The 19,825-nt window shown below is 40.7% G+C and overlaps 2 protein-coding genes and 2 long non-coding RNA genes across 4 annotated transcripts; all 4 read left to right on the top strand.

Annotated features, from left to right (window-relative positions):
• The first annotated feature begins 3,773 nt into the window (after positions 1 to 3,773).
• On the top strand, positions 3,774 to 6,771 carry LOC146324232 (uncharacterized). Its single transcript, XM_084723453.1, has 2 exons — positions 3,774 to 5,682; positions 5,896 to 6,771. Exons 1-2 carry the CDS (start codon positions 3,774 to 3,776, stop codon positions 5,958 to 5,960), a joined length of 1,974 nt encoding a protein of 657 aa, XP_084579579.1. The 3' UTR covers positions 5,961 to 6,771.
• A 1,757-nt stretch (positions 6,772 to 8,528) lies between these two features.
• On the top strand, positions 8,529 to 9,140 carry LOC146324231 (uncharacterized). Its single transcript, XR_014771187.1, has 3 exons — positions 8,529 to 8,679; positions 8,801 to 8,908; positions 9,041 to 9,140. It is a non-coding gene; the product is annotated as an uncharacterized LOC146324231 (long non-coding RNA).
• A 110-nt stretch (positions 9,141 to 9,250) lies between these two features.
• On the top strand, positions 9,251 to 9,734 carry LOC146324230 (uncharacterized). Its single transcript, XR_014771197.1, has 3 exons — positions 9,251 to 9,349; positions 9,476 to 9,573; positions 9,685 to 9,734. It is a non-coding gene; the product is annotated as an uncharacterized LOC146324230 (long non-coding RNA).
• Positions 9,735 to 11,985: 2,251 nt separating this feature from the next.
• On the top strand, positions 11,986 to 18,891 carry LOC146324229 (protein IFIT1 homolog B-like). The gene is made up of 3 exons (XM_084723446.1): positions 11,986 to 12,014; positions 12,532 to 12,641; positions 17,590 to 18,891. Exons 1-3 carry the CDS (start codon positions 11,986 to 11,988, stop codon positions 18,867 to 18,869), a joined length of 1,419 nt encoding a protein of 472 aa, XP_084579572.1. The 3' UTR covers positions 18,870 to 18,891.
• Positions 18,892 to 19,825: the final 934 nt, after the last annotated feature.

The following is a 19,825-nucleotide window of genomic DNA, read 5'->3' as shown; positions in this document are numbered from 1 at the left end:
TTCCTTGACATGCATGTCCCTGATGCCAAAACCAATGATCATATCATTTTGTCAGATGTTGCTTTGACAAGCAGGAAACTGTTTAATTTATTGTTTAAAGGAGTGGCCTTATTATCGCACAGTTTGCTTTTCATGTGCTTCTTGATCTTCATCACCTGGAATGTTGTAAAACTGGCAACCCACCCGTACACTTCATTCAATAATGGAAAAATGTTGCAAGAGTTGTACATAAAACAATTTATTCATTTCTAATGGCACCATCATATACTTCTGCAATGCTTTACTCATGCGCCACAATAATGTAATATTTGAAAGTTAAAGTTTTGCCACCCTTCAAGTCTCCATGCCACCCTCTTGCCCCCCAGTGAATATTTCTTTAGATCCGCCCCTGAGAGGGATGTTAAAAAACTTTAAACAGATTAAGGTTTTTCATAAAATATAAGAAAAGGTCATAAAAGTTGACATTTTTAAAGCAGAAGACTAATTGAGAAAAGATGTAGATGAATTTAACAGTTAAAACTGTGAAATAATTTTTAGTCCGCACTGAGCCGTTTTCAAAATTTGATTGTTACAGTGCCACTTTGAGGTCATTGAGTATCATCTTTTTTAACTGAGTAGTGGGTGGAATTTGCAACCCACCTGCCAATTTTGGTGAAATTTCATCTTACAATTTTTTGCTGCACAAACACTTTTAGTGGAGAAAAATAATAATACTGATTAAAAAAACAATTATAAGAAGACAAGACCTGCAAACAGGTTTTAACAGGGTCCAAGCAGGCTGCAAAAATTACAAAATTTAACAATTTTAGAACAGATCAGACTCAGATGACTCAAGAGGTTAAAATGCTAAAATAATGTCAATGATAGGTTGAGCTGTTTTTGACATCATACAGCCTCTGACAACAACTTCTGTTGACTCCACCTCTAAAAGCCTCTGATTCGGGCAGTGACAGAAGTGATTTAGGTTGGTTCCCAACCTGTGGGTCATGACCCCGACTCTGGGCTGCCAAAGCTTCACAGGGGGTCACGAGGTCTTCTTGATTTTAAAGGGAAAATTTATATGAGGACGTCCCATCAGTGTTGATAGAAAATGAAGCCACTGAAACTTTCTGTGACAACAAATCAAACAATTTATCTTTAAATTCCAACTACACTTAATAGTATAAACTTAAATTATATCTGACAGGATAAAGACAGGCTGCAGACCTGAACATAAACTATATTCACAGAGCCTTCACACTCTGATAAACAGCCTCATCCTGCATCAGAACAGTACAGTCAAAACAACCAGAGATGTAACTGAATAATGGCCCAAACATCATGCAAAAGAAAATATGAAATTTGTCAAAGAAGAAGCCTATTAAATATGCATAATTGTAAAAACAATGCAACATACAACAACATAATGCATCTGTATTATAGAATTGGAGAAGATATCAGGAAAACCATCTCTGATGCAATATTCACTGCAAAATATATTCATCAGAGTCTCTCATTTTAAACTTCCTGCAGTGACTGTGTTCTTTATTTTGGTTCATTGTAAAGTTAAACAGTTGTTCTTTCTGGTTATTGTCATGCACTGAATATAATATGAAACATGCTTAAATATGTCACTTAGTCAGGGACTGACAGTTTACTCAGAGACAGATATTAAATCAGGAAACTGATTTAATATGGTCAGTTTACTTTAAAATGTCATTTAGAAATTAATTGTTTTAATACGAATTTGTGACGAGATGGCTGCCGGTCCTTAAAAGGAATTAGAACTGTCGTTAGAATTAGAACACTCTGACAGTGACATCACGTCAGGGTCAGTGACATCACGACGGAACCTTTTTCAAATAGAATTCCGAGAATTCTGGGCCTCCTTCCCAAACCAACCTTTGACGAGGTAAGACATGAATTTCTTTGCTCGTGTGTTTTGGTTTTATTGAACTGTATTCTGCTCAGAAAGGAGTAAATGTATTTTCTTTGCATCTTTATGTGAAGTAAATACATTTTTATGAGTTACTTTCCAAATAACATTGCAGCAAAATGTACATCTTTTGTCTGTGATCAGAGAAATGTAACTGCACTTTTTGTCTCACACAACACAACTTAAAAAACTAAACTTGTTTTACTTGCTCTCTAAAATGCATTTGTTCAAAACAGACTGTATTTATGGTGGCTTCATAATACTAGAGGAAATTTCATGTTGAGTGAAATGTTTGCAGTCGTTGCACTCGTGTCCCTCTGCTGGTACTTTTACAGATGCCATGAGAATTGAAGCTAGTTTAATGTGTATTTTCATAAATATTACTCCAAAACACTTCTTTTAAATTCCTGTTTACAGTTTTTCAATGTTTGTAATGCTTGTTTTGTTTTGTTTTTTTAATATTATCACAAATACTGCCTAATATCATTAAAACAATTTAAAAAATTTTGTTAGCTGTGACTGTTTTATAATAATAATGGAGTTGTATTTCTATTATTTCAATCGACAATAATCTTTCAGAATGCACCTATTAATAATTTGTCATGTTCTTTGTTTATATATTTAGATATTTACCAGATTATTATCAGCATCATTTGATGCATTAATGGTACCAGTTGCAAAAATGTTAATAAACAGAATGATTTTAGATGTTCACTAATATCAGTTACATTTGTAAACTTCTAAATGTGCCTTTTTGTTTGTTTAAATTTTGCTTTAAACACAGTATTGTTCCTTCTCTTTGGTATAAATCCATCATTAAACCCATTCCAAAATCAGGCTTGCTGAAAATAACTCTACTTTTGTATGTTTTGTTGATTTTCAAAAGGTTTTTGACTGGGTTCAGAGAGATTTACTTAAATTAAAACTTTTAAATGCAGCGGTGGATTTTATAAAGCATTAAAATCATTGTGTAGATATGGGGCTTTAAAGGATGTAAAGTAGAAGACTCCATACAGAACAGAGCTGTTTTTTAGGTGTTCATAAGTTTGCTGCTATTTTGGCTGTTCAGGGTGATTTGGGTTGGATTCCTGGTTCAATAAGGAAATGTGAGATGATTTGACTGTGGAATCGTTTGCTTAATATGTCAGAAAACAGGATCAATAAAAAGATTTTTCTCTGGAGTAAATTGCAAAACTCTCCTTGGGTTAAAGAGATTAAAGATATCTTTGAGGAAGCTGAGTTACAATATATGTATAGGAATAATTTAACATGCAGCATAAACGTAATCAGAGGAAAGTTACTTGCTAGATTTGAGTCAAAATGGTTAAATTATATTTTCTTAAAATGAAAATTATGAATATATATTCAAATCAAGCACAATTATGGACCTGAATCTTATGTTACAGCAAATCTTACAAGGAGGCAAAACCTTACATATAAAACATATAAAACAAGCATATTTAAAGTATTTAAAATTCTCAAAGCTGAACAAGTTATGTTTCTCCAGAATTTTGCAGTGATGATTTTTGGCTTTCTTGAAAAGTGATTCTATTGGTTTAAGTGTTGTGACATTTGTGATTGACTAGTTAGTAAAACAATATTTGACATGGGACAGAGTTTGTGGGTTCTCTTCCATGGAGGCTGCCATGTTGTACCGCCATGTTTCTGCTGTAGCCCAGAACAGACAAAACAAACACTGGCCTCAGATACTGCCTGTCTCGTTTTTTACTTGTTTCACAGTCACTGTAGGTTGGAAGAGGATAGTGAAGCAGGATGTTTGCAAACTGTTTATCAGTGAAATAATCAGTGTGTGTTTGTGTTTGCAGTTCTTCAAAGTCGGTTCGAGAGTACTAAGAGCATGAGTTCTGGATTCGATTCCATTGAGAGACCTCGGTCTCCAGGAGACACCAGCCCTCTTAACATCATGGAGGAGCCTGGAGGAAGGGGTGGCAGACCTTCGTCTCCTGGAGGCCTCGACCTTCTTACCACCAAGGCGCACGAACAAAGGGGTGGCAGACCTTTGCTTCGTGGAGGCTCAAACCGTTATACCACCGTGGGAGCGCACTGGCAAAGGGGTGGCAGACCTTTGCCAGAGGATGACATCTGCGCATCTCCCACGGTGAAGGCACACTGGCAAAGGGGTGGCAGACCTTTGCCGTGTGACGTCATCAGCCCATCTACCACCGTGAGGGCACCAAGGCAAGGGGGTGGCAGACCTTTGCCTTGGGACGATGACACCAGCCCATCTACCACCATGAGGGCACCATGGCGAAGGGGTGGCAGACCTTTGCCATGGGATGGCAACCCGTTTACCACCGCACGGGCACCAGGGCAAAGGGGTGAGAGCCCTTTGTCCTGGGACAACACCAGCCCATCTACCACCACATGGGCACCGAGGCAAAGGGGTGAGAGCCCTTTGCCTCAGGAGGACACCAGCCCGTCCACCACCGCACGGGCACCGGGGCAAAGGGGTGAGAGCCCTTTGCCTCCGGAGGACACCAGCCCGTCCATCACCGCACGGGCACCGGGGCAAAGGGGTGAGAGCCCTTTGCCTCCGGAGGACACCAGCCCGTCCACCACCGCACGGGCACCGGGGCAAAGGGGTGAGAGCGCTTTGCCTCCGGAGGACACCAGCCCGTCCACCACCGCACGGGCACCGGGGCAAAGGGGTGAGAGCCCTTTGCCTCCGGAGGACACCAGCCCGTCCACCACCGCACGGGCACCGGGGCAAAGGGGTGAGAGCCCTTTGCCTCCGGAGGACACCAGCCCGTCCACCTCCGCACGGGCACCGGGGCAAAGGGGTGAGAGCCCTTTGCCTCCGGAGGACACCAGCCCGTCCACCTCCGCACGGGCACCGAGGCAAAGGGGTGAGAGCCCTTTGCCTCCGGAGGACACCAGCCCGTCCACCACCACACGGGCACCGAGGCAAAGGGGTGAGAGCCCTTTGCCTCCCGAGGACACCAGCAAGTCTACCATCAGTGCGTCTTGCATCACAGAGGAGCAGGAAGAGCTGGTCGAGCTCCTTCTTTCCTTTGAGGAGGAGTGGTCAAAGATAAGGGAGGAGCTGATACAGAGAAGGCAGGAGGATGAGGAGAGACGCCGACGGGAACAGGATGCAAGAACAAGGCTGGCCCGGTCCTTTGTCCTGGACTGGGCCAGGAGGAGGCCAAAGACACTGTCATCAGACAGCCAGCAGAGGGACGAGGGTGAAAAAGAGGAAACCCTGAAAGACTGGATGGCCCGAAAGAAAAAACAAATGAGAGACGAGAAAGAGGCGTTCAAGCAGGAGGTGAAGGAGAAAAAAAGACAAGAGAAGGAGCAGAAAGAGGCACAAAAGAGGGAGAAGAAAGAGAGAGAACAACAAGAGAAAGAGGCACACAAGAGGAGAATGAAGGAGATAAAAAAACAAGAGAAAGAAGCAAAAGAGGCGTACAAGAGGGAGAAGAAGGAGAGAGAACGACAAGAAAAAGAGGCATACAAGAGGAGGAAGGAGGAGCTAAAAAGACAAGAGAAAGAAGCAAAGGAGGCATACAAGAGGGTGAAGGAGGAGAGAAAAACACAAGAAAAAGAAGAGAAAATGGCACTCAAAAAAGAGAAGGAGGACAGAGAAAAGCAGGCAAAAGAGGCAAAAAAGCAGCAGAGGTCCAAGGCTTCAAAGATCGGCCTGCTGATTGGACGTGCTTGCTACTCCTGCTACCATGTCGTGCTGACCAACAGAGTTTCTTTCGAACCCAGCACTGTTGAGACTGAGGCCTCCTGCACACCTGGTAAGAAAGTCAATTTTTATACTTCCAGTTAAAGCTTCATAGAAGTCTGCATTGTCTTTTTTAATGTGGAGTAGGCTTGAATATTTGGCATGTGTTTTAAATTATCTAATTCATTTACGTTAGTTACAAGGCTTGTATGAACTGTGAATATCTTAATATCTCTGGCCCACAACTGAACATCAGACTTAACATTTCATACATTTTTAATTTCAGCTGACACAACTAACCAAGAGCAGGACATTGAGCAATGGAGCTGGACGGTTGTGAGGAGACCGTAAACACAGTCATGAGGAGAGCAGGGATCTGGCACAGAGGTAGGCCTAAATTTTACCACTCCCACTAACTATTTACACGCCCGGTAGACTTTCTTTTAAAAAAAAGAAAAAGAAAGAAATGAGAGCACCCAGTAGAAATAGATTAAATCCTAACTGAGGAAGTACAAGGTACAGGGAAAAAAATTAAGGCTAAAGCCAGCTACTGATCTGGCCAATGATAAGCAAGTGCTGAGAGGCTGGCGGTGGGAAATTAGAAGCCAGCTGTTCATTCAACTAATGCATTAAACCTAGCAACCCACTGGATCAGCTGCTGGCTTGACTGGTCTCTAGCTTCCCAGGATGGCAACTAGTACACTGAGGCTTGCAACCCGTTGGATCAATGAATGGCTCAGCTGGTCATTATCTTCTGAGGATGGTCTCTTGCACGTCAGGACTAGACACCCGCTGAAGCAGCTAACGGCTCAGCTGGTCCTTAGCTTCCGAGGCTAGTTACTGGCATGGCAAGGCTAACCAGATTAGGCACTAATGGTCACTTTCTTCTGTTGTATTCATGAGAGCAGGCATCACTTGTTTGCTCTCATGTCTGTGAAGTCTTAGAGCCGTATCTTACGTTGATCTAAAGCGCAAGTGGGAAGTGCACACACATAACCTTTTTCTCTGCGGGTTGGGCCGGACTCGTGTAGTCAGATATAGTGTCTTGTATGTTTTGTATGTTATAGATCATAATTTAGTTTAGTCGTTGGTTTTTCTGGATCATAACAAACACACAGACACAAACACTGCAGCTGCTCGAGCTGTCAACTGACAGCTGTGATCACGCTGTCAACTGACAGCTGTGATCCCACCCGCGCTCACTTTGCCGGTACCTCATTGCCCATGCGGTGGTCAGATATAGTGTGATGTAGTCATGTTTTGTATGTTATAGATCATAATTTAGTTTAGTCATTGTTTTTCTAGATCAAAACAAACACGCAGACACAAACACTGCAGCTCACGCTGTCAACTGACAGCTGTGATCACGCTGTCAACTGACAGCTGTGATCCCGCCCACGCTCACTTTGCCGGTCAGTTTAGATTTATTAGGCTTTATGTCTATATATATTCCTTATTTGTGAGATTATCTTTAAAGACACATGCGCGTACGGCTGTTTAACATTTATGAAAAGTGATTGTAGTGACGTGTGCGTGAGACATATACGAACGCTTTTAGCTTCAATATCTACACTTTATTGCTGATAGAAAATATGTTCAAATAACACTTAACTAATCTACATTCCTGCGTGAGGAAGCGAATGACCATGAATGAAGTTGTTTTGTGATTGTGATTGTTACTCCAGTCCGCCGAGCACAAAACAGCAAACGTGCCGGGCCATGCCTTCGATTTGCCTTCAGGTGTTAAAACCCCTCAGAAGTTAAACCAACTAGTCAGCAAAACGTCTACAAAAACCCAACCAAGTCCAGTTTCCTAAGATTACTTTTTCTACGAATGCCATGACCTGGGTGACTGCGAATCTTCACAGACATGAGAGCAGGGAAGCGATGCCTGCTCTCATGAATACAAGAGAAGAAGGCAACCATTAGTACCTAATCTGGTTAGCCTCAGCATGTCAGTAACTAGCCTCAGAAGCTAAGGACCAGCCAAGCCAGTAGCTGTTTCAACAGGTGCCTACTCCTGGCTTGTTTGTGACCATCCTCAGAAGACAGTGACCAGCCGAGCCAGTCGCTGGTCTGCGGGTCGTCAGCCCCAGTGTGCCAGTTACCATCCTGGGAACCTTGTGATCAGTCAAGCCAGTAGCTGATCCAGTGGGTTGCTAGGTTTAATGCATTTTGTCTAATGAATAGCTGGCTTCTAATTTCCCACCGCCAGTCTCTCCAGCACCAGGTCAGTTTCTGGCTTCGGCTAAGATATATCCTGTACCAACTCCTCAGTTACCTTGTGCTCTCACTCACAAAGTGTAGTCTGGTAAGGCATAGACTACAAAAAAAAAAAAAAAAATGCCCGGGCTTGGGAGTGGTCGCAAGGCACTAGAGACGCCTTGACAGTATGAAGGCCTTCTACCTCAAAGAATTCCAAGATCCCTACCTGCTCTACAAAGGCCCTAGAGGGCGTTTTGGTCGGACAAATCCTCCTACCACCGACCAACTATGAGCAAAGGCCTACCTCTGTGCCAGAACAAAGAACAAAGAACAAAGAACAAAGAACAAAGCAGCTGTCACCTCATCAACCACAGAAACTGCAATCCGTCCAGTTTCCTACTACATGCTCTCCTACAGTCAAGACAAAGCCCTGCCTCTCCTTCCTCATTACCTCTGCACAGCTGCAATCGTACTGCTGCAGCTCTTCTGGAGACCAACAGCAGTTTGGCCTGTGGCTAAAAAACAACTTGGGTGTCTCCACTGTGCTCCACTCCAGTATCCCTTCTTCCTGTAAGTATGTCAGAACCAAAATGTTCTGTTGTCTGCCTAATTTTGAGGAATAACCTTTTTGGTTTGAAGAAGGATAATACTGTATGTTTCACTTTATCTTTCTTCTTTGTCTATTTCAATTTTAAAGGTACCTCCCTGAATATCTCCCTCACCATATCGATTGCCTCTGAAAAAACAAAAGCTACACCTCCTCTGTAAACATCTCCTCTGACCTTGAGGAATATGGATCAAGGCTTCCTCTCACACTGGTGTCCAGCAACAGGCACCAATGATACTCAGGCCTCCTCCTCCTCTTGTAAGTATTTTAAAAACTCTCTGATGAAATGTTAAGATTTTCTGCATCATTGTGGTTTGAGAAAAAAAAAAGGATTGGACTGTATGTTTCACTTTATCTTTTGTCCACTCTAATTCTTAAGGTATCTCATTGAATGCCGTCCTCTGACCATGAAAAATACATCAAGGCCTCCTCTGATACTGGTGTCCAGCTACAGGCACCATTGAGCCTCTGGCTTCCTCCTCCTCTTGTAAGTATCTTAATGCCTCTCTTATGAAATGTTAACAATTTTTGCATCATTTTGAGAAATTATGGTTTTGGTTTGAGAAACATCTTAAGGATTTGGCTGGCTTTCCTCATCATACTCACTTTCTCTGCACAGACACAAGCTACAGCTCCTCCACAAACACCTCAGCTGACCTTCTCTCACACTGGTATCCATCAACAAGCTCCTGTGAGCCTCTGGCCTCCTCCTCCTGCTGTAAGTGTCTCAAAGTCTCTCATGATAAATGTTAAAATTTTCTCCATCATTTTGATAAATTAAGATTTTCTGTATGTCTCACTTTATCTTTTGTCCACTCTAATTTTTAAGGCACCTCCCTCATCGAACCTGCTGCCTCAGAAAAGACAGCAGCTACAGCTCCTCATCATCTGACACTGGTGTCCAGTGAGCCTTCAGCCTCCTCCTCCTGTAAGTATTTAAACACCTCTCCTGTGAAATGTTAAGATTTTCTACATTCTGGTTTAAGAGAAATCTTAAGGACTGGACTCTATCTCTCACTTCATCTTTCTTCTTTGTATTCTACCATTTTTTAAGGTACCAGCACATTCCTCTCTCACTGTACTCACTGCTGCAAACACAGCAGCTTGTTGCCACAACTGGCAGCTATGAGCTTCTGCCCTCCTCCTCTTCCTGTAAGTATTAAACACCTCTCCTGTGAAATGTTAAAATTTTCTGCATCGTTTTGAGAAATAATGTTTTTGGTTCAAGAAAAACTATAAGGATTGTGCTGTATGTCTCCACAGTTGATGCCACAACAGGCACCAATCATCATCATCATTGTAATCACCATCTTTGTGCTCCACTCCACTATTCCTCTCGTAAGTTTGCCAAAGCCTCACCAAATGTTAAGATTTTCTGTATCATTTTGAAAAATTATGGTTTTGGTTTGAGAAGTAGCCTGTATGTCTCACTTTCTCTTTTGTCCACTGTCTTTTTATTAAGGTGCCACTGCTCAACTCTCTGAGATCTGCCTCTTCTCTCCAAGCAGAACACGGAGAGAACCAATGTAAGTTTAATGTGGACCTTTTACCTCTGAAAGTTGTCTTTGTTTTAGTAGATATGTGTCTGATATATAAATTAATTCATATTGTGCCACCGCCACTGAAACGATGTGTGTCATTCTACAGGAACAACGCACAGCCTGTTCAGAGATGCAGAAGTATTTGCTCCTGTACTCCCAGACTAAGGAGCAGCGTCTTCCCTCAGGCTGTGAGACTGCCTCAGTCATCCTCAGCTCTCTGCCATGCAACATCCAAACATGCATTGTATATTTGTAAATAAATCTGCCTTGCCTCTTGTACCTCTTGTGCTGAATTTATTTGTCTGAAAAATTATCTGACAAAATGGACTGTGATCTAGCCTGATTATTGATCCTTGATTATCTGTCGGTACGTCTCTCCTTCATACTGTTGCAGTCCAGCTGTCTAAACCTTAAACATGATTTTGATTCCCACAACTGAGCACCATACTGTTTAAGTATGTTTTTACATAAACAATATCATTATGGAAGCTCGAATTTTAGAATCATGAATCATCTCTTAAACTAACATTTATACAGGTACCCAAACATTTGAGGGAGGTTTTGGTATATTAGTATACTGAGGCATGAATTTCCACCATAAAATATGGCAAATTTGATGAAAATAGCCTCAACTAAAGTGACCGGTACCAAGCAATATTAAACATGCACATGGTAAATTTTGCACTGACGTTTTATAAATTAAACTTTTCAGAAGCCTCTGTGTAATCAGAGGAAGAAAGAAAATCACACTGTGGCTCAGGATGGCTGAAATGAATCAAAATGCTAATCCAATGAAACCAAAAGGAAAAGTATAACCTGTTGTTTTATAGCTAAGGTTTAGTTTATAACCTCACAATGCAGAATAAACAATCATAGGAGGTTTGTAAATGTTTAATTTGAATATGTGATATTCCTACAGCATTATGGAGTATTATCCCTGTCAATCACAGTAAAGTAGCTGAAACAAAAGAGATATGTTTTGTGCAGTGTAAAAAATAATCACATTTGAATCCCAGCGACTGCAATAAAAATATTAAATAGTAATATTATTTTCCACTTTTTGGGGGGTTAAATCTTTTAACCAACTTCAGTCAGAGTCTGGGATATGTCAGTGATTAGCAACAACATTTATTTTGATGTATTTTCTATTTTTTGTAGTGTATGAATTATTGAGTTGAGTCCGTTCATCCATGAGTCCAAGTTGTCAGTTGTGCCAAGTTTGCAGGAAATTCCTTCAGTGTGTCCATATGAACAGGATGACCTGATAACATCATGGATATCAGTATATCATTCTTTATTTTGACATTGTAATCCTGCTAATTTTTTTTTTCTTTTGTATCTGGATTACCTACCTGTTACATGTTATCCATTACTCCACAAGCCTACAGATGGACTGGTTTATACTGACATGAGGTAATTTGGGAATGAGGAACAGGTGAATGGTGAAAAACAATACAACAACGAAGTGTGGCTGAAGTGGGAGCAGCAACTTGACATGAGGAAAACCTAAAAATCACACTCAGGTTACTTTGAAAGAAAAAAATCAAAGTATTTTTCTCTCTTTTGCTCTTTTCCCTCTTTATTTGCCTGCTTAGTGTGTGCATATCCCTCTCCAAAAGGTTTATTTATGCCAATATTTTATGTTTATACAGTCAGTATTCCTTAAAATAGGATTGTTTATCAGTGGTGTCTTTGGTGAGGTTTATATTTTGTGCAGAAAATTGTTCCTACCAGGAGAGGGCACTGTAGGGCCTTGTGTGGTGTGTCACCTGCTGTCACTGGTTGTAAGAACAGTGTCACTGACTGGCAACTGGAAACCGTCCAGACAATACAAAATAGTCACCATGTCCACCTGGATGTGGACCTTAAATGTTTTTGTTCTGATTCTTTACTTCTTACCTTCTTTCTTTCTTCTTAATATTCTTTTCTGCTGTAAGTGTTTGTGCAGCAAAAACTGTAAAACGAAAATTCAACAAAATTAGCAGGTGGGTTGCAAATTCCTCCCACTGCTCAGGCAGCAAAAATGACACTCATCGACCCCAAAGTGGCGCTGTAATGGTCAAGTTTACATTTCCACAGTTATCTTTAAAATGGCTCTGCCTAGACTCAAAATTATTTCACCATTTTAATTATTCAATTCATGTGTATTTTTTCTCAAGTAGTCCTCTACTTCAAAAATGGCAACTTTTATTACTTTTTCTCAATTTTGTCAAGATCCCATTTTTGCAAACTCCTTCCAGACCATCAGGCTAATAGTCCTGAAAAACAAGTCAACGTCATCTACAGACTTCACTGATCCGAAGCTATCAGAGGAGTTTTGACTCATCAATCAGTTCGGGTTTTATGAGCCCATCAGTTTTTATCTCACATGTAACCATGGCATTTATTATATTCCTGTTGTGTTGATTTCTTTTTTCTTGATAGTGTATTTTAAGTTTGTTTGGGATTGTTATCTTCCCATACATCAATGGAGAAAGTGCACGTGTCACACTTAACCTGGTTCAATGAAACTTGATCAAAGAGACTGAAAGAATAATCAGTACACGGTTTGTCCTGATGTGCCCTTCAGTTGTGGAGTTGTGCTTCTCTGGGGAGTCTCCTGGTCTGCAAATCCAAAACAAAGGAAGTATGAATGTGCAAGGTCTGAGATCTCTTTCCTCCCATTCCTCAGGGACAGTGATGTCCAAACCCATGTTTGTTGTAGAAATTTGTAGCCTGGTGGAGGCCTGTGTTCCATCGTGGAGCCCTCATAGTTGACACCAGCTATCTGCTGGCACGTTACTTGGTTTGGGGCAGTGTAACTGCATGCACCCCAACAGTCCTCCTCAACGTCAACATCAGAGACAACCAACATCTCTATAAGTGGAAACCTTAATGGTCTTTAGTAGGAATGGTTTCACTTGTTCTAACAAATGGATTAAAGTCATCGTAGGATTCTGGAATGTGTTTGCGTGGATCCAGGGCATCTTACCAACAACCTTTACGGAAGTCAGAAGGTGGTGGCTGATACATAACAAATGTGCTTTATGTTATTTTTTAGGTTAGAGAGGCTGATACTGCTGCTATCAATGCTTGGCATCGAGCCATCATTTTTCCAAGATGCTCTGGCTCACTGCGAGCCTAACAGCCACAGTGATGTGTGGAAAATAATCTTTCACATCAATAAATTCATATTGTGTCCGACAGTTGGATTGGAATAGCGCACCCCTGAGGACCGACAAACAAACATTACTAAGTCTCCAACCCATCTCGAGTGTCCAGAGGGTTAAATACTGCTGTACAATGAAAGTTCAGGAGAGGACACACAGCACACATCAATGACACGCAAGCTGGTGACATTTTGGCATTTTTATCAGTGTTGGACATTGTTGAAATAGAAGACATGTTGCAATCTGGCAATGTTCAACAATGCAAACAGTCAACAGTGGACTGCAAAAACTGAAATGCTTGAGCTGCTTTATCATCAGGTAGGGTTAAAAACAAACCATACAGGGGTACAGCGAATTGTTGTGCAAAGCCTACAAAGCAAATCCTGCCCCTATGAGGTTAACTGGGCTCTTATCAGATATTAAAAACAAGTGATGCATATTTGTGCCTTCACCACTTATTTCAGTTTGAGGTGATAACAACACCAGAGACTACAGATGTTGGAGTAGACACAGGCTCAGAGGCTTTTACATTATTACTGTTAACTTGAACTGGCAGCATTGGATCATCAGAGGGATTTGTGGAAAGTTGAATTGTTGCAGCTCAAATGAAAACTGGTTGCTCTGAGCCTCTATCTATTTCCTGTCAGCCTTTGCCTCTCTATCTCTTTCCTGCTTGGCCTTTTTCTTCCTCCCTTTCTCTTCTTTCTCTTTCTTCGTCTGCCTGCCTTTCTCTCTCCTGCCTGTCTTTGCCCTGAGATGCAGCCACCCTCTGTACCTCTAACACTGCAGCGACACACAGGAGAAAATCTGTTATCTGCTGCTGCCTGTGGTAAACCGGCCTACCCAGCTGTGTTGGAAAGGGTTTGTTTTAGACAGCTTGGGATACTTTCCCGTTGCTCTCGTGGTAAAAGCCCAACACCTTTTAAAACATTCAGCAAATCTTGATGAGACAAAGTTTACATAAGAACATAATACACTCTACATGGAATTTGCATTGCTGTACAAAAAATAAAACCGATTGATGATGTAATTGTCACATAAAGTTCAATTCACGTAATTCACATAAAGCATGTTAACCTGTATGTCAGTTCCATACTAATACTAATATTTTGCTGGCTACAGTCCCTTTCTTGCGTAAATAAAAAGAGTAATCAAAATTTCACACCTTTATATTATTGGTTATGTGTAGAATATAATATGTGAGTGACTGTCTCTGAACAATTTATCTTCCAGGATACAGATATTTATCAAAGCTCTGAAAATGGAAATAAGTACTTTTGGACAGGAACATAATTTAGCCTTAAAAAAATCTAAAACGCAAACCACCCATATATGGCCAGTGTCTTTACACTGATACAAATGATGATTATATGTTTGAATGTTGGGATGAAGTGTGTCTCATGATATAAAGTGCACCTACTTAATGATCCCTCCCCTTACAACCTGTAAAATGTCTATATCCCCCAGCACACAGAAAACTTTTATGTACCTGCAAGTAAGTGATTCCTTTTGTTAATATGATGAGTTTAATAATCATGAAATGGTAGTGGTACCGGGGCTGTATCTAGAGGTGCCACCTCAGTACTGGATGATGGAATTTAAACAGAATATATGACAAGCTGTGGCTATAGTTTGCAAGCAGAGCTCCACTGTCTAAGTGCAAGTGAATGCAGCAAGAGATGATGCTCCCTATAGACCCTTAAATTTCAGTTTCACTTAACTCTGGTATGCATGTGTGTAGGATCACCATCTGCAACAATACAAAACAGCCGCGGATGGATAGTGGCGTAGTTGTTTTGTTGAAGCACTTTTTTTTTTTAATAATAGTAACTTTTAATATTTCAATGCATCCACCCCTGAGTGGTGCATTAGATAAGGATGAGGGCCGGCTTCCTTAAAAGGAAGTGTCTGGTCTGTTTGCATCTCTCCATTGACTTTATATGGAAAGAAAAAGTTAGTTTCCAATAATTATGACCATATTAAGACAAGTTATAGGCCCACCTGTTCAACATCACATAGTATTTAAAGCGACACAGAAAACGGATATCACAGATGTTGTTCCAGTGAACCAACAGCAGCATCAAGAGCACAAATCAGCTGGAGTCAAAGACACAGCTGTAAGATGAAGTGAGTAGCTGCTTCTACATTTCATATCATTGTAGGAGTAAATAATTAATATCATTATAATTAATTTACCCTACAAGTCAATGACAGTGTGTTCATTCTTTTCTTTCTTTATTCTTATTTTTTTCACTTTGATGTTTCTTGTTCTTTCTTCCTTCTTTCCTCTCAGGCAGGATATTGTCCGTACGTTTTTAATAATTGTCACAGATTGATTGTTTTCTGAACATCACACACTGCCAGGAATATAATTCAGGTAGAAAATACTAAATCCATCTATTTTGTTTGTTTCGTTATTAATTATTTTCCACATATTTACTGTATTTTAATTTTTGCTCAACAGGAAAGAATCAGCCATAAAAACCTGTAATGTGTTTCCTCAGTGGTAGTTGGTTCTTTCCTCATTTATAACTTCCTTTCATTCTTCTGTCTCTCCTTCACTGTAAAAAAAAAAAAAAAAAAAGCTGAGACAATTAAAATTTCAAGGCAACACACTGCCTCTAATCTTCAGTTGAGATCATTTACTTTTCTTCTTGAGATAAATTTGAATCTTTGAGTTTTAGGAACTTTTAAAAAAACAAACCTGATTTGTCTTTTTTTAAGTGCCTCAAAAATCTACTGCAGTCCATTGCCTTGATATTTTGAGTTTTAACAAGCATGTTAAGATGGTGTTAAGATGGAGAGCAGGATCGCAAAAGCACACTTACATTTGTTTAGACTTATCACAGACTGTCTCCCATTTCATGCTGCTAACAGTTTCAGGCTCAGTAACATGTGGACCATCCAGTGGGAATTGTAAGGTTCTCCTGTGTAAATCCTCATTTGGACAAACAGCTTTTTCTGCCCGTAGAATTAACATTTGGAATTATTTACCTGTGGAACTCAAAGTGGATCCTGATTTAGACACTTTAAACTCAAATTGTTTTTGAAGAGGAATCAGTCATGTAGTCATGAATAATCCTCTGCCTCTTATTTTATGGTGTTAATTATGTTTTGTAGTTTGTATATTGTATTGTTCTGTATTTTTCATTGTTTGTATTTTGCACTGTTACTTGTGTTTTTGTTGCTGAGTCTTTTGTATCTTAAGGCCCAGATATGGACAGGGATTGCAAATTAGCTTAGACTGTAAATGCTATGGTACAAATAAACATTAAATGAATAATAAATAATTGTCAGATCTTTCTTACACAGCAGAGTGGACAGGTGAGTGAGGGAGAGAGTAAAGGTAGACTGTCCACTAATCAGTCACAGATGGTGTTGTATTTAAAAAAGTAAAAATGGGTCACAAAAACAACTGATCCTTTGCTAAGCCCCACCTCCAAACAGCAACTCTTTATTCATTGATTAGCAACCATAACAAGGGTGCCACAGGCCTGTCGAGCTTTGCATTTCTCTACATGTTGAAGAGGTGTGCAGGAGACGCTGAGACCGGCAATACTCAGCAACTTTTTTTGCAGGTCTTCAAAAATGTGCAACACAAGAGTACACACATGGGGAATGGATTAAACTTGGTGTTTATCAGCTCTAACATAAGCTATGAATGTAAGCATGTCCGGCTAACTAACGTTAGCTTACTAATTGCAGTAACTTTACCTCCAGCCAAACGTGTGTTTCCACTGTATTTACATAGGGGGTTTAAGGAGGAGGAGGAAGATGGAGTCTGCACAGCTCTTTTCATATCTGGGGTTTGACAGTCAGTCAGATCCTTCCTTCCAGCACCCTGGGGCAAACATTCCTGGAAGGCTGAGCAGTGTGATACCACAATAACTGAAGCACCCCCACTGGTCCCTATTTTTGAAAATGGGAACCACCACCCTAGTCTGCCACTTCACAGGCACTGTCCCTGACCTCTACCCAACACTGAAGAGGCATGTCAGCCAAGACAGCCCAACGATGCATGCAACATCTGATGGCGAATCTCATCCACACCCATTTCCTTGCAACCAAGGAGCTTCTTTTGCCAGGGATAAGGGTGAGGCTTCCCCCAGTCTTCAGACTCTGCCTCTTCCACAGGGGATGTGTAGGTCAGGTTCAGGAACTTCAAAGTGCTCTGTCCACCACCACGTAACAATACGGCCTGATCAGCACTCTTCTTCCTCTGCCTGAGTCATGGAATAGTTTGCAAGAAAGCCATGAGGCCAACCTGCTTTGAAGCAGACTTATTTATGTCCTTGACTCTTTATATCCTTGTTCTATTCGATGCTTAATACTCTTTTCTTTCTTTCTGTCTTGATTTGCTCATTCATTTGTTATAGTCCTTATCCAAACATGCTAGAGCATATTGTATGAACCTACTGATGATGTCCTTTAACATTTCTTATTTTTATTCGCCATCAGTCATCAGGGTCAAACAACACTGGAGTCCAAACTGGACGCCCTGCAGTGCCACTTCACCTGGGACCTGGACCTCAGCAGACCCAGACTGTTACGTCTCAGAGACAAACTGGAGGACGTCGGCACCGAGGAGGGAAACTACTGGCTGGGTCACATTTACAACCTGAAGGGGTACATTCAGCACAAGCTGGGGTTCACAAAAGACACCCAGAGTTTGTTTAACAAGGCTGCAGAGGCATTTAGCCAGACAAGAAGCAGAGATGAGGGTCCGTGGTTAGTGGTGAACTACGGGAACCTGGCTTGGCTGCACCATCACCTGGGAGAACAAGAGGAGAGTCAAGCTTACCTGTCAAAGGTTGACGCCCTGATGAATGAATATCCATCTCCATCCCAGGATGAGCTCCATCCAGAGATCTACGCTGAAAAAGCCTGGACCCTCATGAACTTAAGTCCAGACAAAAAGCTGTTGGCTGAAGAATATTTCCAGAGAGCCATCAGGATGCAGCCGGACGTGGTGGAGTGGAACTCCAGCTATTACATAGCCTTAGTCAAAAGATTTAATTATAACAACACAGGGCTGGAGGCTGAAATCTTGGAGAAAATGAGAATTGCCAAGCAACAGGATCCAGGGAACTTGTACCTCGCTGTATACTTCCTTCAGCAATGTGGAATGAAAGGAGAAAGTATTGAAGATGAAGCACGTGACTTAGCTAAAAAGGTTTCAAGAAATCCTGTCAGCAGCTACAGTGGTATGAAAACATTACTTTGGGTTTTCAGAAAATATGTATCTGTTGATGAGGCCATTGATTTGGCAGAGGAAACTCTGAAGAAACATCCAGATGTTCGTTATCTGAAGAGCTGTGCTGCACTCTGTTATAAATGGATAATTATTATCGTCAGTCACCCAAAGCAAAGCACAATAGACAGAGCAATCAGTCTCCATGAGGAGGTGCTTTCTGTTTACCCTCATTCTTCACTTGCAAAGAAACTAGATCTTGCAAACATGTACGCAAAGTCAAATCACAGTCAGGCTAAAGCTGAGGAGATATACCAGGAACTGCTAGAGAGTGATCTGGAACCTGCAGACAAACAGATGATTTACAACAGCTATGCAAAACATAAATGCTATGATCAACAGGATTACAGCGGGTCAATACAATATCACATGAGGGCAGCAGAGATTCCACAACAATCTTACTTTCGTGACAGCAGCATCAGAGTTCTGGAGAAGATTAAGAACAGAGGCAGGGACCAAATGTGTGGAGTAATAGAGGAATTTCTGGAAAACCTGAAAAAGCTGTAGTGTTTGATAACACTATTGCCGTGCGCTCCAGTTATTTGAGCAAGGTAGCACTGAGCAGCCAACAGCTAACAACAAGCAAAGCTTTGGTCTTTTGCACACATGAGCCAAGACGTGTGCAATTGGATTGAAGGAATGAGAGATTCAAATCTGTTGTGAACGGCAAACTAATTGTTCTGAGAATTTAACTAAAAGACATTTGCTGGTCTGTCATCCAGCTCCTCAAATGTGAGGATTTGATGCTTTTTGTTTTGATAAATGATAGTAAATTGAATATATTTGGGTTTTAGTACTTTAACAAAAAATAATAATAATAATAATAATAGTAATTAATGCAGGACTTCAGTGTCTGTTACAGTTGTAGTGTTGAATTTTGGCCACTAGAGGGAGCTGCTCATTCACTAATCAATGAGTTGGGTTTCTGTCCAAAGATTGTTTATTATCACAGTAAGAATTTAAAACATTTACAACATAAAAACACAAACCAGTGAGATGAGGTTGACTTCTATAATACTATCAATGGAGTGACTGTAGATTCACAAAGATATGTCATTAATTGAAGATCTTGTCCTGAAATAAAGCTGATTTTCTCAAAAACTCTCTCCATCAAAGTCAGTTTTAGCTGCAGTGCTTTTTTCATGTGGATCAGTTGATTTAAATAAACCATAAATGTTTTTAATTTGCATCAGACAGAGATATCTGGAAGCTTTCTGAGCATGCTACTGACCTAAATTGAGAGAAGACTCCTATGTTTTGTCCCATGTGATTCCTGAATTATTACTGTAAGGCGGTGAGTACAGCCTCAGGTTTTAGATAATGTGTTAGAAATATTGTAATAATACCATCAAAGATTAAAGAACAAGCACCCCACTATAAATGTCTAAATATATAGTCAGATACAACAAACTGTAGACAGACTCTACAGTGAATTTGTAGTGTTTAATTTCACATCTATTTTC

Source organism: Lutjanus erythropterus, chromosome 7 (assembly GCF_056507025.1).
Source record: "Lutjanus erythropterus isolate fLutEry1 chromosome 7, fLutEry1.hap2, whole genome shotgun sequence".
Lineage (NCBI taxonomy): Eukaryota > Metazoa > Chordata > Actinopteri > Lutjaniformes > Lutjanidae > Lutjanus > Lutjanus erythropterus.
The sequence above is the reverse complement of the archived record's forward strand: the minus strand, read 5'-3'. Positions and strand labels throughout refer to the sequence as shown.